General features: G+C 41.3%; 1 protein-coding gene across 3 annotated transcripts; it reads left to right on the forward strand.

Annotated features, from left to right (window-relative positions):
- The first annotated feature begins 368 nt into the window (after positions 1-368).
- On the forward strand, positions 369-27,480 carry LOC135242029 (BTB/POZ domain-containing protein kctd15). 3 transcript variants are annotated; one of them, XM_064312896.1, is made up of 5 exons: positions 369-1,266; positions 4,532-4,707; positions 10,251-10,395; positions 15,971-16,276; positions 17,550-17,810. In XM_064312896.1, the coding sequence occupies exons 1-5, from the start codon at positions 1,258-1,260 to the stop codon at positions 17,727-17,729; spliced, it is 816 nt and encodes a 271-aa protein (XP_064168966.1). In that variant the 5' UTR covers positions 369-1,257; the 3' UTR covers positions 17,730-17,810. The 3 variants fall into 3 exon arrangements, with proteins under 3 accessions (XP_064168966.1, XP_064168965.1, XP_064168967.1); XM_064312895.1 differs by lacking the exon at positions 369-1,266 and adding an exon at positions 1,299-1,593; XM_064312897.1 differs by lacking the exons at positions 369-1,266; positions 17,550-17,810 and adding exons at positions 1,302-1,593; positions 23,392-27,480.
- Positions 27,481-27,819: the final 339 nt, after the last annotated feature.

Below are 27,819 nucleotides of genomic sequence, written 5' to 3' on the forward strand. Positions count from 1 at the left end.
AATACTGTAATTATAAGGCTCAATGCAGCATCTATTATTTAAAGCTATTTACACGCAAATAAACAAACACACAAATAAATAAATAATCATCTAGCCTATGTGAACACCTGTACTGTGGAGTGTGGAGGGGTGGGGGAAAGGATGACACTCCAACACGCTTAGCTTATATACAGTGATCTGTATCGCATAATAAATGTTACACCACAGATTATTAAATGGTTGGTAAATCAGCGTTTTTATTCGACTGAATTCTAATTTAGAGTGCCTTTATTTCATTTAACAGAATGACTGTTTGGGGTTGGAAAAAATCTTGAGCTTGTTCAGCCAGTAGCTTGCCTTCCTGCTTGCCTGTGAAATCTTCACGGCAGACATCTCCATCTAGCCGTGTGCTATAATTGAAATGGCGCGTTTCGCTGGAGGCAGGTTGTGAGGGCGCTTTTTGCAATAGCAGAATGCATGTCGATAGACGTCATTTGGTTTTAATGGCCTACAGGATATTTGGCGTTACAATACGAGACATTAGCAAAGGAGAGAGGGCAGAAAAAACAGCCGCACGAAAACTGTTTATGGATATCTGCATATTCAAGATCAGTATTTTTTATACATAACCTATACTTTATCAACAAGTTATAGGCTACTCTGCATCCATAATCGGTATATAAGTACAAGGGATGAGAGAAGCGTGCCTTGCGTTACTTATTTGGGGACTGAAAATGTATGCCTAGTTGAAAATGCCCGGGGAAATATTACATCAGACGAAATGACAATGATTAAAATCTGCTTTTTTTCTTCTTTATGTCTATTGAACGACGTGACAGTAGCCTGATACTGAACAACATTAAAACCGTTATCCCCTGCTAACCAGAACTTAAAACCGTTACAAGGATTGATCTATTTTTATTCTGACGAAAATAGGAAAAATAACACTAATGGTTCTGTATAATCGCAGCATTTTTGTAAGAGGAAAAATATCACGTTTTCATCTTGAAATTAGCTAGGGCGCGAGTAGGGTTGAGCTAATTGTAGCCTAATCCTTGCCCCAGAGGCGTTTGGAAAGCCTGGAGCAAGAATTCTTTTTTAGCTCTCCTCTGTTATTTAGAGACGGATTATTGGCTTTCTTCTTCTCATAACAGACCCGGCAGTTTCATTTTAGCAAAAAGAAGGACAAGAAGCTAAAAACTCGCAACAAGAACCAACCGTCCAATTTTTCAGTTATATAGAAATAAAACCCGAAAAGGGAAAGGAGAGATTTCTTCTATGTTCAAGGTAAGGACGCCGCTTGCTTCCTGTGTTGCTTTTGTGGAAAGTGCCTGATCTGAACTAGTCTTGCTAACACTAGCTATAGAGCTTTAAAGCCACAGCGACCCTTTTTAAATCAATGCATCGCTGCTAGATTCACAGGTTTTAAAACCCCGTTTGCGGATATTTTGACACCTCGCTGCAAAGGAATAGACGATACACTCGTGGAATGCTGGAGTATAAGACCGCAGATAGTTTTACTAAACTTGCAGTATAAAGGGACAACGCAACCTTCCAGGGAGACTGATACGATCTGGCTCGGATTTCTTCATACTTCGCAAAATGTTTGAAACGGTATGCCAGACTTTATAATTACACATAACCCACACAACATAAAAATCCGCTACTAATTATTTGTAGTTATTGTTTTAATACATTTAAATGGGCACCTCGCGATTCGTTTGCTGGTGTGCAGTGTTCAACGCGCAGGCTTGGTTGGATGTTTTTTCAGCTTTTGAGGGGGATAGTTTATAATTTGTGAATGCCATATACACGCTGTCCTCATAATGATGAGACGCGTGTTGCGATTTAAATGTATTGTTGTATCGGCATCCATCCCGTTTTATATTTTAATGTATCCGTATCATATGCATCAATTTCTGATATGTTGGTATGTGTAAAAGACGCCATATTGTGCATTTGGCTAAATTTACCCTTTGGCCACCAATGTACATAGAGCTAGATGGGAAGAGTAGAAACCTCGTATTGCTCTTGGTTTATTTTTGGACTAACCGAACTCGGACAGGTTGTGTAGCCTATGCATAGCCTATTTCTTGTTATAAATGGAAACTTTCAAAGGAAATAGCCCACCGCCGTTGAAATATCTTGGCTGAATTTGGAAAAGGTTTATCTTTCACTTGTAGCCATGACATTACTATCAAAAACTGTTGTCAGGTGATGTCAATTATATTAAAACATATACAACTCTTGGGATAAGTTTATGAAAATACGTGGCTTTTTAAAATCTGCGTTTGGTTCTTACTTCGGGAGTTGCCTACGTCAGTATAGCTCTTAAAAGGGGGTTGGTCACTTTTTATTACTGATTATCGTATCTGGTGTCAAGTAGGCTAACCCAAGAGTACTTCAGTCAACGAGAAACCAGTAATACAGAGAGTCAGAGAGCAGATGTTGGAGCTGATCTCATTAAAGACCAGTCAATAGTCCTTCTAGAGTTCGAATGTATTTTAGGACAAAATAACTTGATGACCGCATGGGAAAATACACATTTTACCTGAACATGGACTACGTCTCTTATGCGCTTTTATTGTTTTGTGGACAGCTCTAAATACACTATAGTGGTTCATTTGATGTATTGTGTTTTATTTTAATAGTTCTCATCCATTTCAACCCTTCTGGCTGTATATCCCCTCGTCTGTCCAACCTCCGACCTTCAGTCTCTCTCTTTTTTTCTCTCTCTCTCCAACCGCGCACACGTGTGTGTAGCCTGAGCGTGCGTGTGTGTGCGCGCGCATTTATACGTGGTATATTCCCCCAACATTAACTATCAGTATTGGTTACTATGGCCCGTGGCTATATGAAGAGGTGGGATAACTTCATACGCCCAAAAGTTCTTAAGTCTTTTGAAGTCTTTCTTTCACCGGGATCTGAAATGTATCATCCAGAGTATGTATAAATGAATGCTAGTATTCCTGGTGGTTTCGTGTACAGCGAGACAGGCAACACCCTGGAAAATTCTGTAGTCTTTCAGCATTCTCTGCCCCCGGCACATCGCCGTGGGCAAAGAACTGAATGGAGCCCTAACAACCACCTTCTGTTTACCTTTTATGGTTAAAATAACAGCTTAACTACTAAGATACTTCACGAAGGAACGAGTCGATGGAATCACTCCCAAACTATACGATTGTAGCTTGTTTAATAATCGCCAACAACATGAATAACTAAAACTGTATAACATAACTAAATAATTCTAAGTCAACTGGGAGTCATTTGTGCGCACTGGTCTTTGCGTGTTTTGACTGCATGCAAATATTCCTGCTGGACTTCTAAAAATGCAGTTGCTAAAAATGGGGGGAAATGAAAAGAGTAAAAAATTGGTGTTTTATGATGACCAGTCAACGAGGGAACTGGTCATAGTCCAGTGTCCTAAATATTAACGGAGATTTGTGTCCTGTCACACCATTAGTCTAACTCTGAACATAAGTTATGATGAACAAAAGTTAGTGATTGCCTTAAAATCACGGATGAACCTGTCTGTGATCAGTGTCAGTGCCTCAGACCGGTGATCTCACCTGTGCGGAACATGTGCAACATTGCCTTCAAATGTCACGACGATCAGGGCTATGGGTGACCAATATATATGTTTGGCAGCTTAAAATGCTATTGTTTCAGGAGTCTTCACTATCCGGATAGTTTTGATGAACCGCAGCCTGTACGGGCTGCGTAGCCCTCAAAACAAACCAGAAATGGCGTTAGGCTACAACGCAAACGTTCACGCTGTGAATGGAAATATGAGATACGCGTAAAAAAAAACCCTGGCCAGATTTCAGAACTGCCAGATTCGGAGTATTGCCTACAGGAGAATGAATGTGCTGCTCGTATATAGTGAATCTAGAATCATTGTGGGTGACCTATGACACGATTGAATTAATAAACTGCAAAAGCATAATAAAGGCCAAGATTGCTATCAGGATGTTGTTGTCTTTAAATACATATCATGATTGTTTTTGCTCATTGTCATAATTCTAATTGTATCTCTTTAATAGGCAGCCATTTTAACTAGAATATACAAGTAATAACATTTTAAGGGAAAAACACAAGTATCAAGATATATCTCCATTTTGGGGGAAAAAAATCTTTAATTTGGATGTGTCTAGTTACTGAAGCAAACTTGCAAAAATGCCCCTGTATCCAAATTCTCAAATTGGTTACTCGTTTGTCAGAGGATGTTTCACGTCTAACACATAAGCCTACGACCTTTAATTAGAATTTTGCAGTTTGTTTTATCCCCCCTTGAGGCTGACACCTAGCATTTCTCTTTCTGGATCGCTAATAAGCATCCTTCCATTTCCCCTCCGGTAGTACGAAGAAAAGGATGCAAATACACTTAATTAGAGTTGTAGCAATAATTTGTAAGCTAAATATGCGATCAGGCAGATGTAGAACCGATCTGATAAGAGTCAGGATCGCACTTGCTCCAAAGGTAGGAGATGCAGTGACATTCCTGCGACACCGCTCATTTATATCCGGGGCTCTCTTATTCGCTTGCTGACAGGAAGGAAGAAGCATGTCACGACTGTCGCTGACCCGGTCTCCAGTCTCTCCTCTGGCCGCTCAGGGAATCCCTCTACCGGCTCAGCTGACAAAATCAAATGCTCCGGTTCACATTGACGTTGGAGGGCACATGTATACCAGCAGCTTGGCGACTCTCACCAAATACCCAGACTCAAGGTAAGCGGTGTGCAACTGTTGTATCATGATTCATATATTTTCAGTTTAATTTCATATTTATGAAACATGGAATTGTAGGTACAAATTAGTCTATCATATACCTATAATATTTTTACACATTTTCACAAATCAGGTTAGATAAATCAGTTATATTCTTTAAGACACTACTTCAGAAGTAAAATGTCTGGAATTGAAAAAAATTAATTTGGCTATTATTTGAATTAAATTTTTTATAAGAATCTTTAACCGGGGGGAAATTCTCCATTATCCATGCAATCATATAGTATATAGCAAGTATATTCAAATGATTTGAACTCAGAAAAATGAAAAATAGTGTGAATAAAATAAATTGTCATTAAGACTGCTTGATTAAAGTAGTTGATCCAGAGTGTAATTGTAATCGGAATGCAAATTAAACTATTTACTTTGGTAGTAAATAAATAAATAACTAAAACGTGATGCTTTGGTCATAATTAATTAATTGTTACATTCTCAACTCCAGCTTCTGTTGGGCCAACCAGAAAGTTTGAACAGATGGGATTGTACTGTAATCCTACTCATTTTAACACAACATGTTCCAACAGTGTGGATAAGGGGGTGAGCAGCTCATGCTCCCATTTTGCATAATATTCTGGGAGAGGGAATAGCTAGCATAGTTTTTGCTGTAACGCAATAAACCAGGACTGTTCTTTACATTAAATTAGCATGAAATATGTTTAAGATGTGCTTTCAATAGACTACTGTTTTAACAATCTGAAGTATTATTATTTCTAAAAAAAAAATGTATACATTCATTTTATGATCTGTTTTACAGTTGCAGGATGGACAGAACATTTTAAACCACCATTGAACTTACAGTTAATGTAAATAGGCAAGTGCTGGCGGGTTGAATAAATAATTCTAAAATAAAGACATCTGACAGAATATCTGAAATGTTTCTTATTTGAATTTTAATACAGTATTGATTTTTTCAATTTTATTTGCGCAGTTTAAACAACAGGCATACAGAGCAATACAGTGCAAATACCCTTCAAATAACTGCTGCTGGGTTACAGTTTGTATTTTTTTCCATATAAAGCTTCCAGAATGTCACAATAACTGAATATTATACAGTACCTGAAACTGCATAAACTGAATTTAACCCTGAATGTTTTAATCCTGATACATGTTTAATTGTGTATTTAATTGTCCTTGTACTTTGGTCCACATACTTTGCTTGTGTGAGTACGTACTGTAGTTAAGTGATGAAAGACAGACAGAATGAGGACACCAGAATGAGGATGGCCATAATAACTGACATACCCTACTATAAATCTCTTTGGATTTGGCATGGATGTTCCTTTTCCAGTGACTGAAGGAGATTTTTTTGTATGATATTACGTAACAGTCAGAATGTAATAAATGAATGGTTCAGATATACTGCTCTTTTGTTTTCACACTTAACGTAAGGTTTATAATTTTGTAGGGATGATTATGTTGTTGTTGATAAGAGCATGGTGGATCAGCATTTGAGAGCAATTTTCTAAAAAAATATAAGACAAGATGCAGACAAGTAGTGTGTGGGAGTCAGTATTATTATTATTATTATTATTGTTATTATTATTATTATTATTTGTAAATGATAACAGTAAAAGGTGAAATAGGGGAAACAAAATTCGCCATACTAAGTTTTATAACTAATACAGTATGTCTCAAACAGCGACAGGTCTGTTGTGGAGTTGGGGGAACAGTAACTCACCCCATTTCCCCACCAACTGAAGAGTGTGGGTTGATCGAAAAGAAGCCCGAGATCTGATCTCGGCACAGTTTGATGTCAGAGATTCAGCTTAAATCCTGCTCTTTGAGTGAAGAATTTTAATTTGGTGATTTCTTTTAATAGATTGCCTGTTTAATTATGCAGAATGCGAAAAGAAACTTAGTCTAGTAACTAATGTCACTGCATCCGTCTTCTTGTATGCACCTCACATTAGGAGACAGCGGTCATGAAACATTGATTAGCCACAGCTTCTCTGGAGCCCTGTCTCTGAGCCACCTCTCTTCAGCCAGTCCACTGGCTCTCTCAGAGGATCTAAGTGCATATGGGGTCTTTCTCTGAACAGCCATCGCTGCTTCACCAAATGTGCACTGTTTTATATTTATATATGAGCAGGGGCTTGGAACTACTTTGCGTTTCCTGGGACATTTTGGTAAATATCAGGAAATTGAAGATGAAGCGTTACATTGACCGTTATCAAGCTCACTGACGAAGATAACCTTTGAAAAGTTTACCCAACTTTTAACGTTTACGGTAAAACTGTAAGAATCCCGTTCTTTGCCAAAAAAAAACGATGTGCTTTTTATGTAACTGAGAGACACATGCCATGATTGAATAGTCAGTATAGCAGACTAATAAAATAGTGTCATTTGATGTTATATCATGGTATTTTTAGGGCTTGAAGGTCAATTTTTTATATTTTCAGCAAAGCTTCAAACCTTTGTTTCATCGTCATTATGACATCATACTATTTTGGTAGCATCATTTCCTATCCATTAGCATTACAATTCAGTTTGCATTGGTCATTTTGGCAGGACCTCTTGGAAAAAGGGTTTTGCTCCATGGAGGGGTTTAAACTTAGCTCATTTTTATCGTACGTCCCCCGTTTTCCCTCTCCTCCACTCACACAGGCCTTAATGAACATCGTCTTTTATTTGGAATCAATCTGAACATCCTAAATCTGTCTCTCACCTTAGTAGGAGTCAAATACTTGACCCTCCCACACATCTTGAGCCTTAATCACAGTTCTAGATTTTTAGTCACTAGGCACGTACTCGATGAGACGATTATCCGTCTGCAAAACACGGCCTGGTGTGTCCAGATGAACTTCCAACTAGCATCTCTGGGATTTCAGTCTGGACCCCTTTCTGCCCTTCAGTTCAGTGTCTCAGAAACTCCCACTCCTCCTCTAAGAGGAAGGCACCCTGGCCCCCGTGTAGCACCACCTTGTTTTGACATGAAAGAATAATCGCTGAGTGAGGGTGCTATGTCTTTCAGGTGCTGAGGGCGTGTAGTGTCCTTTACCTAAAGAAATGTGAGGTAGGCAAGGGGGTGAAAGAGAGAGAGAAAGAATCGGGATGAGAGAGAGAGAGAGAAAGCAGAAAGAAAGGAAAAACAGGCAGCATTTTAATTGCTTTTAAGAAAAAAAATTGGAGATGAAAAACAGAGATGGCCTGGAGCAGTATGGTGAAATTCTAGCTGGAAGAATTGCAAGACCATATGAGAAAGGACCACCTTGGGCGCAACAGGGAGATGAGTATTGGTTTTTTATAAAGCATTTTGCATCGATTTCCAGAAAAGTGAGTGAGGCAAAGGGTGGGAGGGGCCATTGCTGCACTTGCTCAGTGGGCAAGTTGCTCCGGCTTGCATTGTAGGGGCTCTTGCCACTCCTGAAAAAGCCATGAGAGTTGTGTACACTTTCAGTGGAGGGGGAACTAATGTGAACATGCGGCCAATTCGTTTCACAGGACGGAGTGCAGCTAACTTTAACCCCGGGAAGATTTTCGTTTTAGTTTAATTGTGCAGTAATTACATGAGCTGTTATTTCAGGTGCTGGTTACATAAATGTATAAGTGAGCTTTCCAAAATCAGAGCCCGAAGGACATTTTTGAGGAAGAACATACACCGTATGTATATAGAAGTTGTTATAATACCAATTTAATATTACAGTAATTTCACTAAATATATACTTGATATAAGCCCTTGTAAACAACCCATACTTTAGCGTTGAATCAGTCATTATCGAAAGGATGTGATGAATAACTGAATAACAGAAGAGACTGCATCAGGTAATAGAAATATGTAGATAACATCTTTAAATAAAATACAAATGATCATAGTGAAGCAGTGATATTTTTGGTTTTTCCCTGATGGGCTGAAGCCTCATTCTCAGACTGCTGGGTCTTAACATTGCCTATGATAATTAGCTCGGTATTCATAATTTAGCAATGCAGTCAGTTTTGATCTTCAAATTCAAATTGTATTTATGTTATATATTTTACATATGCTAGGTAAGAAAATATTTCTAGCTAGCTACTTCCCGTTGTCTCAGGCAAGTCCCATGAGAAATGATTTAATTTTAAAATAGTTCATTTGCAAGTACAAGGCTACAAATTTGATGCCATGGTACGTCAAGCAATAACGTTGTGTCATTTCATATTTTATAAAACCATTTATTAGAAATAGCCAATGCATAGTAAATCTTTTATATATTTCCGTGCTACATACATTGCCACTAATACAGAATCAGTCCATTCTTTAAAAGTATTTAAATGTATTTGTTTACAAATATGTGCAGGTTGGACTAAAATAGACATAATTCTGTGTGTTTATAGTTCACTCTCTTCTTCCCACTCCTTTTTATTTTTATTTTTCAAGGTTAAGATTAAGCTTTAACTCAGGTTTCTAATTTCCCCAGACGTACCTGGATATTCATCACTTACAGACAATTCTGACCACTCAGTAATTATAATATTCATTACTTTTATGAATATGCTGTTAGTGCAGGTTAACATAACTCACATCACTAATGTCATTTTTTTCCCGCAAATAAATCAATACAGGTGATAAATCTTGCTGAGAAATGGCAAATTAAAACCCCCCTCTTTCATCTAACCAGCCTGCACTCGTAGACACACAAAACCAGTTTGTGGTGAAATAGATGAGATTAAAAAGACAGGAAGGGAATGATTGAAGGAATACCACGAAAAAATGTAATGATGAAATATGCACTGTACGTGTCACGTCGCATGGTAATGTGCACACATCAATGGCAAGGGCTGACAGTCTGCTGCCATTTCCAGAGTGTGCCTGTGTGAGGCCTTGCAGCTAACAATGTTCAGCGTACTTTTCTTTCATTACGCGCACTGTGTCAGAGATCAGCGTGACAATGTGTGGCAACAAACATCTTATCACAGTTAATAATACAGGATGTCCAGTTGTTTATCAAAAGTCAACACGAACAGAAATCAGAAGTTTCATCTCTGAGAAGGCATATTTAAGCGGGTGAATTCTGTGTTCTCAGTCTGGGTACTAGTAGAATTGTTTTTGTAATCCTCTGACTACAAAACACACTAAGGAGACTTAAACATCTCAGATCTTCACACACAACTACAGCTCATGTGTGATAGGGTGAGTTGGTTGTGGTGTGATTATTTCCGGTTCTTTTGGGAGGGATTTTGCCGAAATCAAGAGTGAAAAAATGGCCATGCCTTGGTCAAGAATCATTGTCAAGATGCATTGTCACCTTTTATTTCCATGGCAGTAATAGCTCAACACCCAAACAATTACCATTCATATCTTCACTGCCAAATAAATTGTATTTTGTAATCTAATAAAATTTTGTCCTCTGGATGCAGAATGCAGAGTTAAAACATACTGCATTCAGATACATAGGGAAGCTTGTCTAAAGCCTTGTTTCAACCAGATTAATAATCCTGACACCGTAAAACAAATGGAGTCAATATTTTGTCAGGCGTCTAAAGGAAAACATTTTGGGTATCGTTTGCAGAATCAGCCGTCTGTTCAACGGTACGGAGCCCATCGTGTTGGACAGCTTGAAGCAGCACTACTTCATCGATCGGGATGGAGAGATATTCCGTTACATTCTCAGCTTCCTCCGGACCTGCAAACTGCTCCTTCCTGATGACTTCAAGGTAAACGCGAATTTGACCATTTTTCCAATTCGCCAAAAATCAACTATGTTAAAATACATAATATTAACACTGGAGATTTTTTTGTTGTTGCCATATTCTGTATATTTTATGGCTATTTTATATGGCTATTTTACATGTTGATGCTGGGTTTTGTATTGTCTTGGAGTCCTTTATTAATCGTTATTGATTATAGCCCAGGACTTTCTGTATTTTCATTATTTGTAACGGAAGATGTAATACAAACAGGAATTGCCTGTCTAAAGTTTAAATTGCCTCTCTGACCTGGCCTGTTGGCTTGCTTTATCCAAAATCATCAGATTTTCCCATATCATTCAAAACAATGTTGAAGGAATATGTAAGGAAATTTCACAGACTTTCTTAAAATGAAAAGTGGAGTTGTACTGTATCGTATACCAGCTGGCTCAGTCCCTACAAAACACAATAAATATGAATAATAGGCTAGCTGTATTTTAATTGAGATTTGTTCATGGAAACATTAACCAAAAAAGCTAATGAATTTAAAGGGAGTCGATGATGGTATAAATCAAACCACATCTAAAGTCAGCAGAAGTATCATATCTGAATGAAAACCTTACTGACAGCTACCTGGGTTGTACATTAGTCTATTTTAATAAATGGCTAGTGTTGGCAAATAACTGTACTTCAAAAACAGACCAACTCCAACAAATAAGATTTAATATATATTGTGTGTATCATTACACAATCAAACCCATTGTCAGCATTCTTTAAACTAGAGATTAAAAGAAGAGAGTTTTGCTATTGTGGCTTTGTAGTCTTTGGAGGCTGACTCGTATTTTAGGAATATTCAATATTCGCTTTTTTGTTGTTCAAGATTACATCCTTTCGTAAAGTTACTCATCATTTACCTTTTGTCATGATGCTTTTTGTGTGCCATTATTCTGAATACCAGGAACTAGTAGACTATACAGAACAGGAATTATCTAGATACTACTCGAGAGCAGAACAGGTGTGATTTCAGACAGCTCTGCTAGCGAGCGTCAGCTTCGCCAGTCTACAAACGAGGAAAGGTGAAAGTGCTGTCTAAATGGAGGATTGTCTTCTGCTGTGTGCAGAAGCCCTGAGCTGTTGTCTTTCAGTGCAAGTGATTTCTGAAGAGGGGCTCTCAGGTGAGATGCAGCAGGCTGCGCTTCGCTCACTTTCCCTCTCCGCCTTCCTTCGGTATATCCAATTCGCTCCTGACAGTACCACCCAGGCGCACAGTAGCTGCTCCCCAGAACTGGATAGACCGCTACGGCGAGGGGGCGGGCTGCCGGCGCGGGAGGCGGGAGGAGTCACCGAGGCCATGGGTCTGAGCTCTGAAGGAGAGGAAGAGCACAGAGCGAGACCAGCCGTGCTTCCTCTCACTCGCTGTCTTCACACATTTTTCAGTTTGGGCCACAGTTACGTGAGCACGGCCCAGCACAGCCCAGGCTGTGGAGTCACTGTGTGTATATAACGTTGGGCTGACAGGTGCACGCCGTGCACGGTATAAGAATTCACCGTCCTAATCAGCTGGGTTATTGTCTTTCGGGGAACCAGCTCGGATGTGTGCTTAAACCTCCTGACCTCCCCCCAGTGGAAACACGGTTCGTGAAATGCGTTTGGGTCGATGTGATCAATCGGAGCAGAGTGCCGCCCCACACAGAGAGAATTCCCCGCTCTTACATCATACAGCCTATTAAATAAATTGGAGGCCTTTTCATTCAGCACAATGAGTCTGATGTCCTCATACAAAGGGCAACGAACGAGTTGGTATTGGTAACATCACAATGTACCAACTAGCTTACCTTTCCATTTGTCTGAGCTTGAAAGAAATGCAAATGCTGTCAGACAGAATTGATCCTCTCCTTGTCTGTACACAATCGCGCTCGCAGGCGCTCTGGGGCCAGTTTCTGTAGTGCTGGCAGCTATGACACTGGCTGTTTTGCTAAATCGATGTGAAAGTCAAAGTAGAATTTAAAAAATCTCGCCAACAAGCAGGCAAAGTGGATTCATCTGTGCAAGATTCCATTAAAAAAAACACTACCTCTTGCATCCAGTTCATTTTCATAATTATTAGTGCAGTACTTGTTTCTTATTAATTACAAATTGAAGTCAGTCTAATGTGACCATGCGCTGAAACAGAGGTTGGTTTTTATATTTAATTGATTTGATGGATAAATTCAATATCCAATATCACGTTATTAAATGACAGTTAAATCAACATTATTATATTTCAAAATACACTAACTGTGCTATATTGATAAAGAAGGTTAATATATTATTAATGCTGAGCACTGATTGGCTGAATGATTTGTTCATTTAGCATGGCTTGATTCCAATCATACTGCATTTTACTGTAAATGTAGGCACCCTTTCTTAATCCAGGTTTGGTGGAAAATATCCTGGCTGCAGTCCAACATAAAACATTGCTGTAATCAAGCATGCCATAGTCCTTCCTGACCATGATACAGTTATGTCATAGTTGGCCCTGTTTATTTGTAGTAATTTATATATGCAGTTTTTACAAATTGCATGCAAATATAATTATCAATACGGGTATATCATAACAGCATAAAATAACAGGTGATCGCAGGTAGTTAAGAGATTGCTTTCAGTTTAGAAACAAGATTCTACATATTGCATCTGTCTCGATTCTGATGGTCTGAAGGGATTGTTGGGAGGAAATTGGATGGGGTCATTATTGAGTGATGTGCTTTGTAAGTAGAAACTGACCAATTAATCTTTGTCCTTGTGTGTGTTTTTGAGTCTTGGAGATTCAAATTCCGGTGTAGGGTAGAGACATGGGCAGGAGTCGGGGCATTTGCCTTGCCAGAGGGCACTCGGGTAGGGATCATTATTTTGGAGCTCAACCGGCATATCTGGCCACAGGTTTTTTTTGGTTTTTTTTGGGAGGGGGATGGGGGCAAATCTTCACTGAGAGCTGTTGGGTCTGTCTCTCTCTCATCCTCGCTTTAGCGGTAAGGGCTGCGCTGTTGTTTTCTGCGCTGCCGGGATGACTAAATCGCCTCGCAGACGGACCCCTGTTAAAAACACATCCATCCCTCGCTGCAGACCCCGGGAACGATGGGGAGCTTCGCTTTGATACCCAGCGAGCCCTGGAGGGGGAACGTCTCTGTACGCGTTCTGTCAGCAGCGCGGAGAGGAGAGGAAAAACACAACTTTTTTCACATTGCGGGGATTCGGAGCGTCAGGATGTGTGCCGCAGATGCTTTGTGTCGCGGTGCTCCGGTGCCGGGGCTGGGGTCATGTGGTTGTGTGGGTGTCGGGTGCGTTTTACGTGCACGGGCATACAGGAAGCTCCATCGCCACGGTGACTGAGACGACTGCTGCTGCACCTCTGCAGCTGTTTCTATGGCTCCTACAGAAAATGGTGGACAATGAAAGGAAAACTCGTTTTTTGATTTAACTCCTTTTCCGCTGCCTTGCCAGCACCCCCCCCCCCTTACTGCTTTTCTCAGAGGAGGCAAAGGAAGCCTTTCTCTCCAACTTTACATGTACCTCCGCAAAGTGCTCTGGGATAGCCCTGCAGCGCTATGACGAGGCAGTCATTTTGAGAGACGTTCCTCTTAAAAAATTCTCCAAAAAGAACAGAAGTTAGAAATTGAAAACCCGTTCTCCTGAAAATCTTCCCTTGCAATATATGCGGTACATTTATCCGTGACCCCAAAACGCTTCATGTCCTTGCGTGCACTTTTTATTGCACAACGTGTGCCCTATAACATTTTTTTCCCCATCAGGTTTCTACCAGGCCTTTTTTTGCAGTGTGCTATCTCTCCTTGGTGTTTTCTATGGTGCTGTTCAGCAATGGTGCCATCTGGTCTTGTGGGAAATTAGAGGCAAGAGCGAGGGGGCAAATCACCTGGAGCCAGTATGGCCCAGGGGGAAGGCAGGCAATCTGCTCTCAGACTGTCTGCAGAGAAGATGCACCATGTTGGCTCGCTGCAGCAGTGCTACAATGGATACAGTACACCCCAGCCAACCGTAGACATTCCTGGACACTGTTATATATTTCGTAATAGCTGTTAGTCGTGTGTATGTAATGCAGGAAGCATACCATTGCACACCGTTTGCTGGTTATGGTTGTGCTCTTGATTTTTTTGGTATGGTGGAGGGAATGCCTTTTAGCTTGGGTGATGTGTGGAAATGATTGACTGCATGCCACAGACTCGGGAAGTCTCGGCGGTGGGACTTGTGTGTAGGCAGGGTATGTGACGAGCATGGAAGAGGTTGCATGCCCCATGTGACAAACAGCCTTCATAGAGAACATGTACAGAACAGAACAGAAGACCGCGAAATGCCAAGCCGTGTATGAAAACCAATCGAATGGAACAGCTTTGCCCTTCAGAGTGGCTCAGAACACTCAAAGGTATTGTGCTTTGTTAAACTTAGATGAAGCACATACCGTCCTTTGTAAACAGGATGTACTGCATGATAAAAGTATCCTCAGAATGTAAAACATCCTATTGTACTACTGATTCTATGGGAATAGGAACTGTCCATTGTATTAAGTAACCTTTAAGGTCAGCTTCATCTTGTTCTCATAAACTTTAACCTTTCAACTTCATATTTTATTTTATCACTTCCATCTATAATGTATCAAGTGAAAATGAATATTGAGATGTTATTTAGTGAAAGTGAGGAACGTGTTTTATATTTGGAAATAATGAAGGTTAAGAGGTTTTGTCTGTACATTAGAGTTAAAGGCTGGAAACCAGTATCCCAACCCAGGTTTTGTATTGGAAATGTCATTAGAAATGAAAACTGTTCCATGCATGCCATAACAAAAGCAAGCCAACTAATTTATTATTAAGTTAAATTGCACATTTAAAAGAATTCCCTCATTCCCTCCTCAGTTTACTATTTCCGGCATATCACACATCTTACCTGTAACTTGTGAGAATAGTTTGAGGCACACTAGTGCACCAGTAACTACACTAGTGGAATTCACAGCCATTCGCTAGCTGTGTATGATAAGTTCTCCAACAACAACAACAACGAGGGGGGCGAAGACACAGAGGAGAGACCGATGCAGACAAACGAAAGTGAGAACATTTCCAGTCCTACCTTATGTCTACAAAACCCCAAAAGTCCTGTCGGAGTTGGCTGCTGTAGACAAGTTTTCTTTCAATGCCCTTTCCAACGGTGATCACCGTAAGTCAGTCATTGCCGGTGATGGGTTGATGTTGAAGGGGCATCCTCCATTTGTGGACAGTTCCTGACTGAAACAGAGAATCAGTGAAGCTACAATCAGCAGATGCTCTGTGTTTCTTCAGGACGTCAAAATCTCAAGTCAAAATTTAACTAATGTAATCCAAGCTGTGTTTGCTTTCTGAAGGGAAGGACCCCACGCACTCTATAACCCTTTGAAGAATAGGAATGTTTTTTCAAAACACAAATAAGTCAGTGTTCTAGAACCCCATTGCTTTCAATTACGAGCAGCGATTGTTTCATCATCCTGAGTATGTTCGGCTAATCACGTATTTTGGTTAAACAGACATTAGCGTTAGTCAGTGAGTGATCAGCCCCTGTGTCCCTGTGCGTGTGATTGCAGGACTTCCACCTGCTCTACGAGGAGGCGCGGTACTACCAGCTGACGCCCATGATCAAGGAGCTGGAGCGCTGGAAGCAGGAGAAGGAGCAGCGGAAGCTGGCGCAGCCCTGCGACTGCCTGGTGGTGCGGGTCACGCCCGACCTGGGCGAGAGGATCGCCCTGAGCGGGGAGAAGGTGCTGATCGAGGAGATCTTCCCGGAGACCGGGGACGTCATGTGCAACTCGGTCAACGCCGGCTGGAACCAGGACCCCACGCATGTCATCCGCTTCCCCCTCAACGGCTACTGCAGGCTCAACTCCGTGCAGGTAATGTCGCTGCCCTAGCTGGACTGTTAAAAATAATGGGAACAATGTGGGATAAGGTTTTTCTTTTTATGTAATTAAGTTGTTTGCCCATTATTAAACAGGGATATTTTGCCCTGTTTGTTGTGCATGAAGGTGGTTAAAGGTGCAGTATATAAGTATGCTAATGTTGTGCTAATTTTAGCCAGCTTATTGTCACCAGTCACACAGTCACGTCAGCTTATTTTGCGGCTGCAAGCTAATGGGTTTCATCTAATTTCATATAATTTTAAAGGTTTTAAATGTAAGATGACAAGGTAGAACTGGAGTTTCATGTCGTTTTTAGGCTAGCCAGCTTGTCACCAGTCACGGAATTTCAAATGCAATAATTACATAAATTCATGCATACTTTTAATGAAATGTTCACTGCAAAGTCAAGTGTACTTAGTTGGCTGCCATTTTATATTTCATAGTGCAATTTATCTTGCATTCCATCATCACCTAACTTCTGTGGGCAATGGTAGAGCTAAAACAGGTATATCATGACTTTGAACTCACGTTGTTTATTTGCAATAGGTTATGGCAGTATAGGCACATCTATATGGTATGTGTACCTGATAAAGTGGCCTATTAGTGTATAAACTTCACTAATTAAATATACCTTAAAGTACGCGGTTGAAGCTAGTCAGTTATCAGTGTGTTAAATAGAAGGATTAATAGCTTAACTACGCTCTCCTCCTCTCTGGATTTTCCTTCTCTGATTCTGTAGAAACATAACCCAGGCTTGTCTGCTCTTATGTAAGTGCATCCAATAGCACCGGGACTGTCCTGCATTTTGTAAGAACATATGGTGTGATAACAGTTTATAAGGTGTGTTGTCAAAAGCCAGCGATAATAGTTAAGCTTGGTTTTTCCCACCAGGTGGGTGTTCCCATGGCTCAGTGAGGTCACATGAAACTATGAATTTATGCTAGCAATGACTTCAGACCTTTGTAAGGAAGAAAAAGGCAATGAATATGTTGTTAAAGGTTGAACTTTGTCTTTCCTTCTACCCGAGAAGGCAGATCTGCAGATGTTTTCTGAAGAGGATTTGTTCAAGAAGTTTAGCTTTTATTTAGTAAAGGTATCAAAAAAGCACTAGTACTGGTACTGGTATATTAAAAAGAAAACACATATTCTGGTATTAAAATCCAGAAGATAATTGGATATGCTGGACTGTATATGTGTGTATTTCGGGAAGGTGTCTTGCCCCCGCCTGCTCCCGCAGGGAAGTGAGAGGGTGTGTTTGGTGGGGCAGGCAGGTGTGGAGAGGAGGTGTGGTGATGCAGGGGAAGAAGTGTGGCAGCCCCCTTCTCAGACGCAGCCGCATCTCCCCAGAAGTGTCAATCCTGGAGGCTCTGCGATCACCACCGTCTCACACCAAAGAAAAGGAGCCCGGCGCTCTCTCACAGCCGAGAGGCCATTCCCAGGGCAGTAAGAGCCCGAGAAAATGCGCTGCTCTGCGCTTCCACGGTTTTGTTTTGTGAAAAAATAAAAAGGAGAAACGGAAGAAAATTATATGCATAATTTATACTTTACTCTCTTTTTTTAACACCGAGCTCCTCTTTTGAAAAGGCTGCAATATGAAAATGCCTGCAGCAATACAAATACATGTATTGCATTTTTTAATACAGTACTTAGAATTTTTCAAACATCATAAACTGGTTTATACTCCTTTTCATAGATTTTTAAATGTCTTGCAGTATAATTAATTGGTGCATCAGCTAACATATTTTCCCTGTCTATTTACAAATGAACATAGTCGCGGTGTGCTAGCATCCATTTCAGATTTACTGGGAACCTGTACAATGTTCATCATTGTCTCATCCAGCGGCACATTCACAGAGCAGGGGCCAAGGTGACATAAATCCTTTTTATTCATTGTATGAACAACATTGTGCACCAAAAGGAAACTCTACTCCCAGGGTTTCCCATTAACTTTTCTTTTTCTCTATGCATGAAGTCAGAGTAGATCTGAAAAGAGGTATTGTTAAGAGTTATGCTCCTTGCTTAGATGAATAGGTAGCTTAAGAGTTCTTTCTTGCCTTTACACAGTGGTCCTTTAAGACCACGACAGCAGGACAGGCTCATTCAAACAATGTAGAGAGCAAGAGGGAGGGAGGCAGATTTTTCTAAACAATTTACCCATTCTGTTATTCATCACTGCACAAAAGTTAGCATCCTCATCATCCTTTTGAGGAGATTGTATTGCATTGATTCTGTTGCATTTTTGGGTTACTGCCCAGTGGAGGTCAGTGTCCCAGTCAGCAGAGAGTGAGATAGAGACAGTGATAGAGAGATAGTGACAGTGATAGAGAGATAGCATACAGGAAGTACAAGATGCAGTAATAATGTGGAGAGTAAAGCCACTTTATAGTACTATTTATATTATTGATAGTGTTTGAAAATCAGTAGTGCAAGGTGACAAATCTCAGGAAAAATATCTTTATGGGTTGGTTCAGACTGGATTTCTTTCACTGCCATAAAACCTGAATAAAAACAACTTTTCAACTGACAGCGTACCATGCTTCACCCAGATTTATTTTCAGCTCGGCTTAAACCAAGAATGACTCACTCAGAAAAACAACATGAAAGGTGTTCCAAACACCAGCGAGCAAACAAACCAAACAAGCAAAAAGACGTGTTCCGTGAGCGTGTTCCCCAGTCGTCCAAGGAATTTGGAGTATAATGCAAACCACCTGCCTTGTGATGTGCTGCCAGGAGAAATGTAGTCAGCTCGGATAAAATAAAAAACATTTTGCAGGACAACTCACAAAGGTATACACAAACGCTCCCAAAGTGGGAACCGCCCGGGCCATTCCATACATCATGTTGATGGAGCACCAGCATCAGGTCAGACACTACTTTTCCTTTGTCATGGTGACAGGAGCGTGGTGCTTAGATCGCTCCAGCCCATTCCTGCTGCCAGTTTCCGGGGACACAGACCGCTTCAGCTCTGCTCTAATATGTCAAGAACCCGAGCGATCAATTCTGGGTCAGGTACATTGCAATGTAATACAACTCGGTTTCTGACCCCCCTGTCTTGAACAAGACGAAAGAGCTGATCTTGTGAAATCGGTCAAACTGGGCCACAAAATGTCATGCTGAACCTCAGAGGAGACCAGCAGCAGAAATCAGAGAGAAATGATGTTGCTCTCCAAGAGTTTTTACCAGCTGTATTCATCAGTTCTCTCATCAGTGTCAACCTTCCGCTTCAGTTGTGAAGCTGGCGTACTTGTTAAAAGGAAGCATTAGGCCCTTTTTAAATGAAAAATTACAAAGCTGAAATGCTGTTTTTCACATGCACGCTGTCAAATACGATACGGCAAAGTTGAGGCAGAGATTAACAGCAGGCCTTATCGCGCGTAACAGGCAATTCATTTTTCAACAAAGGTGGCTCCCCAGCGTGGTTCTCCTGTAAATGCCGACGTGTGTCACATCAGCGGTGACGTGTCAGAGCCCCACACCGCCGCTCCGCGAAACGGAGACCCGCGCCTCGACTGTAACCATCGGGAGAGGCGCACGCGCTCTGGCGGCCATCAATATTGCATCACGCGTTGTTTCGAGCCACGAGCTCTATCCTCTGTGATTGCGCTCGCGCTGCTCTGTTCCGTTGTTTTGTGCTGGGATCTGATGGCAGGGAAGTAGTTCAGTGAACTGCACGTTCTCTTTCGATCCCCACGGTGGTGGCGGTGGTTCTGGGCGTACAATCTCCTGGAGTCGATCTGTGGCGTAGAGCTTTCTTGGCACAGGGAGGAGTGTGAACTACAGCCGTGTCATCAAAACTTTGCACTGTTTTAAGAATTATGCACGTTTGTGATGGAGTTTGACTTTACCGTTCAGCACAACACCTCCGCCCCGCACCCCCACACTTAAAAGGCGCAGTAAGTTTCTAGGTGTTGAACTTCATGTGCTCTAAAACAATGAAGCTAAAAGTATAAAAGTGAATAAACCTTGAGCATGCAGTGGGATTTTTGAGTGAGTTCACTGCAAGTACACTTGTCACAATTTGTAAGTTGGCTCTTTTCCATTGACTCATTAGAGTTGGGGGCTGATGTTACACATGAGCTGTCGAGTTGAGTAGCAGTAGCACGCAGAAAGAGTTCCAGAGTTGTGCTTTTTTGCCACTGTGCCTTTCTTCCATTGGTTTTTTCAGATTCTTTGTTGTGATCCTACAGGAAACAGCTGCTAGTATATTGTTGAAAGGGAATTTTTAATTTGTCAATTCACAGTCACACACTCTTAAGCTCCCCTCGTGAAAACTGACAGTGTCAGATGATCTTGACTTCTGGCCGAGATTTTGCAGTGGACTTGATCTGGGTTCAGTAGAGCACAGTGACTCCTCCAGCCGAGAACAGTTCACAGTTATCTTGCTGAGACTATCACAATTCAGGACTAAATTTAAGTACATTGAGAAGTTTACATCAGGTAATCTCTTGACATTCTACATAGTTTTTGTTATTAGTCCTGTGTCCAACACTATACTGGGAAGGCTTTATACTAGATGTTGTATTTGCTTTCATTCAGTCAGAAGAGCATTAGTGAGGTTGGGCACTGATTGGGCAATTAGGCCTGGTTTGCAGTTGGCTTTCCAATTGATCCCAAAGGTGTTGGATGGAGTTGAGGTCTTAGCTCTGTGCAGGCCAGTCAAGTTCTTCCACACTGCTCTTGAATAAATTGTTTCTATATGGACCTTGCTGTGTGGGGCCTTCCCTAAATTATAGGGGAAGCACAGTATCAAATGTGACTGTATGCTGTAGCATTAAGATTTGCCTTCATTGGAACAACAGGGCCTAGCCCAAACAATGAAAAACAGCCACAGACCAAGGGGTGCTCAGATACTTTTGGTCATATAGTGTATATATGGACATGCTGTGACATATGTTAAGAATTATTGTAAATTACAAAGTGTTGCAATAGTCACAGCAATGAGTATAATATAATTTACATCATTGTTATTCTTATGTATTGTTTGTTGTGGATTTGTGTTTGATGCTTCTGCAGGTCTCCTAATTAGCTTGTGTCTTTAGCTTGTCATCATCTGTTGGTAGTTTCTCCAGATCAGCGAATCAGTCACTGCCCACCATGTTTTGGCAGCGGGCAACTAGAGTGGTCGTTACTCGGCTAAAGTCGTATGCCCCCCCCCCCAGTTCATCACCTCTCATTAGGGAGAAAAAACATTTTAAAAGTCTGCATTGAGTAATTAAATGTTCGGCCTCAAGTTTAACAAGGCATGTCTTGTTTACGGGATTTTTGAATTTTTAACAAGTCCCCCACCCCACACCTACACCCATACCTGTTAAATTTCGCAATGAGATGAAATACTGAACAAGAAGTGCTAATTGCCCCTCTGTTAGCTCCAAATGAGGCTGCCATTCAAATTATGAGGTAAGCCACTTTCTGCGGCATTCATGAAGAAGCTGGAGTTTTGCATTAACTTGTTTGGCTTTTTCTTACCGGCAGCGTAGCCCATAGCAAGACCTTTCATTTTCATGCACAGCATACTGTTGAGCATGAGGGAATAAATAAATGCACAGTCCTTCATGCATAGGAATTTAAAGAGATACACTACGTGGCCAAAAGTGTGTGGACACCTGACATCCAACATCTCATCCAAAATTATGGGCATTAATGTAGAGTTGGTCCACTCTTGGCTGCTGTAACAACCTCCACTCTTCTGGGACAGTTTCATACTAGATATGTTGGAGCATTGCTGCAGGGATTCGTTTCCATTCCAGTCAGAAGAGCATTAGTGAGGTCGGGCACTGATTGGATAATTAAGCCTGGTTCGCAGTTGGCTTTCCAATTGATCCCAAAGGTGTTGGATGGGGTTGAGGTCAGGGCTCTGTGCAGGCCACTCAAGTTTTTCCATACCATTCTTGACAAAACCATTTCTATTTGGACATCTCTGTGTGCCCGGGGGCACTGCTGAAACAGGAAAAGGCCTTCCCCAAACTGTTGGGGAAGCACAGAATTGTCTAGAATGTGATTGTATGTAGTAGCATTAAGATTTGCCTTTGCTGGAACTAAGGGACCTTGACCAAACCATGAAAAACAGCTCCTGACCAGATACTTCTAACGTAACCAAATAACATCACAGAATAGCAGTGATATTTCTTTTTTTTAAATGCCTGTCTCACAGAATATTGCACAATTGGCAATGGATGCAACCCATAAAAGGAAAACCATGGAAATATCCTCAAAAATTAGAATGTTCATTTAAATTAACGTTTTACAATTTGCTACTTCTTGATTTATGCTCTTGAGAAACACTTAAAATCTCATGTGAGCCAAAAAAGATACAGTTTGTGTCTCTTAAATGTCAATTGCAGTGTTTCAGCTATATCTCATGAGATGACTAGCAGATTACACTTTTCAGTTCAAAATCTTTCAGTATACCGAATAGACCAGGTATTTTTTAAGTATATATAATACTATCATATACTTTTATAAGGAAACATACAATAGAACTGTTCAATTTAAGCACTTACTGAATAATACAGTATAAATGCAATGTAAAAAGATTACCTTTTTTGGTAAATATTACAAAATATTAAGAATAGCTTACAGTAGTTTGTATTAGCTATTAGCGAAACCGAGATCTCAGATTACGCACAAGTGAAGCAAAGTGCACAATATTGAACCTTAATATTTTCCTTGGAAGACTGCGTCTATCTGTTATAGCAGTCAATTATTATCACCGCAGTTAATTCATTAGAAGGCAGCACAACTAAAAAGTGGAACGTGCATCCGATAAGCTGGAGGACCTGCTCTTGCATGATGGGAATAACATTTGAATCAGGAAGCCTCCCTGATTGCATTGACCAATAATGCTTCATCGCACGGGACTCCAGCCCATAGACAGCACCAGCAGGAAGAGCTAGTCTTTTCAGGATATACGGACAGGGAGCCCCTCCAATCCTGTTGTGTTACCACCGCAGTCTTCCATCACCTTTTTATTATTAAGAGCACGAATGTGAAAAGCCGGTCTTAGAGAAGTTTCAGAGTATGGGTATTGATCCGTGTGATTGACATGCCTGAGTAAGTAAATAGGATTTGTACATTGGGGGGTTTACCCTTTGCTCTCGCTGTCCCTCCAGGTCCTGGAGCGGCTCTTCCTGAAAGGCTTCAGCGTGGCGGCGTCGTGCGGTGGCGGCGTGGACTCCTCCCAGTTCAGCGAGTACGTCCTGTGTCGCGAGGACCGACGGTGTCAGCCCATCAACACCTCTATCAGGATAAAGCAGGAGCCCCTGGACTAGAGCATGCTGGGAGAGAGACTGTCACTGAGATGGACACTCGTACAGAACAACATCCCACCACCCCCCCCACCCTCCCCCCCCCCAACAAAAAAAACAAACAAACAGACCAACAAACAACAAAGTATTAGCAGTCCAGTCCAGTTCATGTGGAACGCAGTGGTCCAATGGGAATGTAATTTTCAGCAAGTCCAGGGGAAAAAAAGTGTAAAAAAGAGAAAATGCTTTGATTCTGTCAAGAATACCCAAAGAAGTCTAAACAAAAGGACTGTGAAGAAAAAAAAAACCTGAACCATTTCAACCTTTAGAGAAGCTCTGGTCCTCCTTTTTTGTTTTGTGGAGCTGTGAGCCCGTGTGACGGGACGGCCTGTGCAGAGGAGGCAGAGGGCCGGCCGTCCTGTCACTTTCGCGCACCCTGGCGTGTCGTCTGGTCCCGTCTCTGTGTAAACCCCGTGTGTGTTGTGTGTGACGACGCGGCTGAATGTGGACAGCGCTTGTGTGCAGAGACCCTCGGCCTTCCTCCTGCAGTAGCACCTGGTGCGGAGCGGCTCTGGAGAGGAACCCTAACCCGGCTAACAGGTCACAGAAACACCCCCAACATAATACAGTGCCAGCCTGGTTCATTTCCACGCTGAGAGAATGAGCTTCGTGTCACATGATCACCTTCAGCTTCTCTCTTTGCGCTGAATGCCAAATCCAGTTTTATTCTTTTGGTGTGTGTGTGTGTGTGCATGTATGTACACAGACGTCACACAAATGTATGTATATATGTGTGTGTGCAGTACACGCACACACCCACACACACATTAAGTGTTTTAATCTTTTTGCTCTATTTTGCAGCTATGATTTTTTTATGATTTATAGTTTTATTTTTATTTTCCATATGAAGGATTTGTGAAACTTGTTTTCAAAAGTCATTTGGTTTGAAAGCGTAAGTAGGAGCCACTTGGCACTGGCTGTACAAACACTATTATGTCTCGAGGCTACATGGCTAAAGCAGTGTAGCTGCTAATGCATTCAGAACCAGAGAAGGCCTCATTGTTATAACAGGGCTGCAGGGAAACCTGGGTATTTGCAAGAGCTTTTCTGATCATATTTCTAAATCTTCCTCCCAAGAATATGTAGCTAATACACACACGAAGAGCACACACAGTTTCTCTTCAGGACTAGCATGTTCTCATTATTAGCCTTAAAACATATCCCTCGTGCTACTTTGACAAGCACACGCAAGACAGAAATGAATAATGACTCATATTATTAAAACAGGCTGAATAAATGTCATTTTTGAGACCACAAACTTGAACATCGTTTATGTAAATTAAGTGGTAATGATTCAAATTTCAATGTCAAATTCTACAGTGTAGAATTGTACACGAGGGCCTTACTGCATTGGCCAGCCTATGGCAGAACAAAGCCCTGGTATCCCTAGCATGTTGGGGTCTGGTTCATGACCTGGGAGCCAACATCAAAAGCTGCAGTAAGGGGATCCCTGTGTGATCTCTGTGTTCGATTTCTTTCTTTTGCACTTAAAATGCCTCCACTCCCATCCCATCGTTGGGACAAGGAGTCGCTCTTGGAGTGATCATTGGCATCTGTCACTGAGACGGAGCCTTGGGCCATTCATTCGCTGCCCCAGCCCCAAGGCAGTCAAGTCTGAAGCAGCCCATTGTACTTCAGCTCAGTGGACTTCCCAGGCCAAGGGTTCTCTTGGGAAAGCTGGGCAAATAAGCAGTTAGTTTCCGTAGGCTGCCACTGGACATCGCCCATCTGGGGCTAAGGTCACCTTCCCAGAATCATCTCAACAGATACCAGCTGGTGACCAGAAGAAGACCAGAACCAGTTTAGTACTGTTTCCCTTATTGCTTTAGATCCTAACCCTGCGTTCACACAGCAAAAAACTTGGTTGATGGATTGCTCAAGTGTACTTGAGGGCGGGGTAAGAGCTTCCCGTTGTGTCCTCTAAAAGTCAGCTTGCAGCTACAAATTTTTTGATGAAGTGAAAAAACGGCAATGCACAATATAACAAAGATGTACATTTACCTTCTATTATTCACGTTTCTATAGTTATGGGCTACCATAGCTTAACCTAGCATTTATCTAGCTTGTGTGATTTTCATATCAATATTTTATTCACACAGTAAAATAACTGAAATACCTTACCGTCCATACCAACAGCAGTCGCAACTGCTGTCCAAGCATCATATTCTACGCGCTTGTCCCAGTACTTTTTAAAAAACTTTTTACAATACTGGGGTTTGATTGTACCATAACTATGAGCTGTTCCTCCGTTTTTTTAGACTGGGCGGAACAATAATTCACAAAATGGCTGGAGAAATAGGAAGCCCGAAACTCTGATTGGCTGTTGACAGGCATTGCCCATGAAAAGATAAACCATACAATTTTTTGTCAACATTGTTTGGGCAACTTTTGTCAGTTGCCCAGTTGCTTGGGTCGCTGGCCGTCGCTCAGCTTCACTGAGGAGAAATGGCGGAGGAGAGACTTCTGGCAACTGGTCGAAGGAATCTTTCGCTGTGTGAACGGGGGGTAAGGCACATGGAGCTACAGATACTGGGATGATCCTAATATACCAGCTTTGTGAAACCTTTGGGATTCTGATTGTATGTAGTTTTACCGTATGTAATAGCTCTCAGTCAGAAGAGGGACATTATGAGAGCTACGGTATAAGTGTAATATTAGGTGGTGTGAAACACACAACTTAGTTACAGGTTTGAACAGTACAGTCAGTTACTTGGGGGTAAATTGGTTCACTGGTTTATGTTTCTGGTTTAGTTACAGATGAAAGGGATAAACAAAAAAAGGCCAAGTTACTCTAACTTTGTCTATGTGTAACTTATAGATGCTGTTATTTTTTTCTTGCCAAAAGATTGATCAAAAAGAAGTCCATTTTGATCTCGGAGGGCAAAGCCAGTTAATCTGACTCTGAAATTTTCCCTCCTGGGGATTTAATAATTATTTTCAATCATGAAAAGGAGTAAAAATGGGAGGCAAAAGTAACCTTCACTCGGTTGAAAAGTATCTTTGGTCTGTTTGTTCGCTGATTAAATAGCCACGCAAGCATCCTCGAAGGCAGGGTCAGAGTAGCCCCCAGCCAGGCTCTGATCTAGTGGGGGATCCCGGGTTAAGCTCTTTGTTCTGGCCTGCTTCTGGACATCACGGGGCTGGGTCCCAGCATCCAGTCACCACAAAGTGAATTACCAAACACTTCTTTCATGTGCTGGGAGAGGCGGGGGCTACGGACCCAGCCTGGCTCCCTGCACATCCCTCCACAGTCTAGCAGTGCCAGTGGAGAAGCAGGCCCCTGCTTTCTCTGCATCACTACGGTGGCTTTCCAGTGCAGCCAATCACATTCTGAGCACATGACATGTGATAGGTTTGGAAACCTTCTCAGAGCAAGGTGAATGAACCTGTAACTTTCATTGTGAAATCACCCCATAAATAGCTCGAACTCACTACGAGTCACTACTACCAATCGTTCTCAGCTAATGAGAGTGCTCACAGTATTTATTCCGTTTCATGAAGGTGTGCGATTTCACTCCTCTCTATGGAAGAAACAGGGCAGAAACAGGCTCCAACATTGCATACGTACTCAGAAACAAAGGAAACTGTACATTCACAGGCTGCTTGTAAAATCCTGCACCAAGAAACAATGTGTAGAGCTGTATATTATGCGTTGTTGTTAAGAAAGATGTCCGACCATGGAAAGAACTGTCATGTTTGTCTGTAACGCAATGATACTTGCACCCAACGATTTTCTGCTCACTCCAATTGAATGCATAACCCAGGAGGCAAGCGGTCTCTCTGTATGCTAGTCTAAAGATGACTCATCTTGTATAATTATTTGTATATTGAATTGTATTTGGACTCCTGGTTTGAGTGTCTGTTTTGTTAAAAAAAAAAAAAGAGAGAAAATAACATGAACCTCAAAGTTCTGTTCTGTTGTAATTTTCCTGGAAAAGACAAACTATCAGGAATTAAAATTTGCAAGCAATATGTTGTGTACATATGGATTTTTTAAAAATCATTTCAAAAGGAATACTACGGTGCAAATGTACATTATTTAAACAAAATGTTTTAATAATTAGACTAGTATTAAAGGGCATGTGTTAATTTACAGTGTTTCCATCATTTGATTTTATTTGCATATTTGCGTTAATAAAAGGATGGACTGTTTATTTAATGTTTGTGTCCTGTCCTACTTCAGTATGGAGTGTGTTAATGTTCCGGTCCCATCCTCTTTCAGCTCATTTCTGA

Source organism: Anguilla rostrata, chromosome 16, assembly GCF_018555375.3.
Source record: "Anguilla rostrata isolate EN2019 chromosome 16, ASM1855537v3, whole genome shotgun sequence".
NCBI lineage: Eukaryota > Metazoa > Chordata > Actinopteri > Anguilliformes > Anguillidae > Anguilla > Anguilla rostrata.

Coding starts and splice junctions, on each gene's coding strand:
- LOC135242029 (XM_064312895.1), top strand. Junction 10,396..15,970: donor TCCTTCCTGATGACTTCAAG/GTAAACGCGAAT, acceptor GTGTGATTGCAG/GACTTCCACCTGCTCTACGA. Junction 16,277..17,549: donor GCAGGCTCAACTCCGTGCAG/GTAATGTCGCTG, acceptor TTGGTGGGGCAG/GCAGGTGTGGAGAGGAGGTG.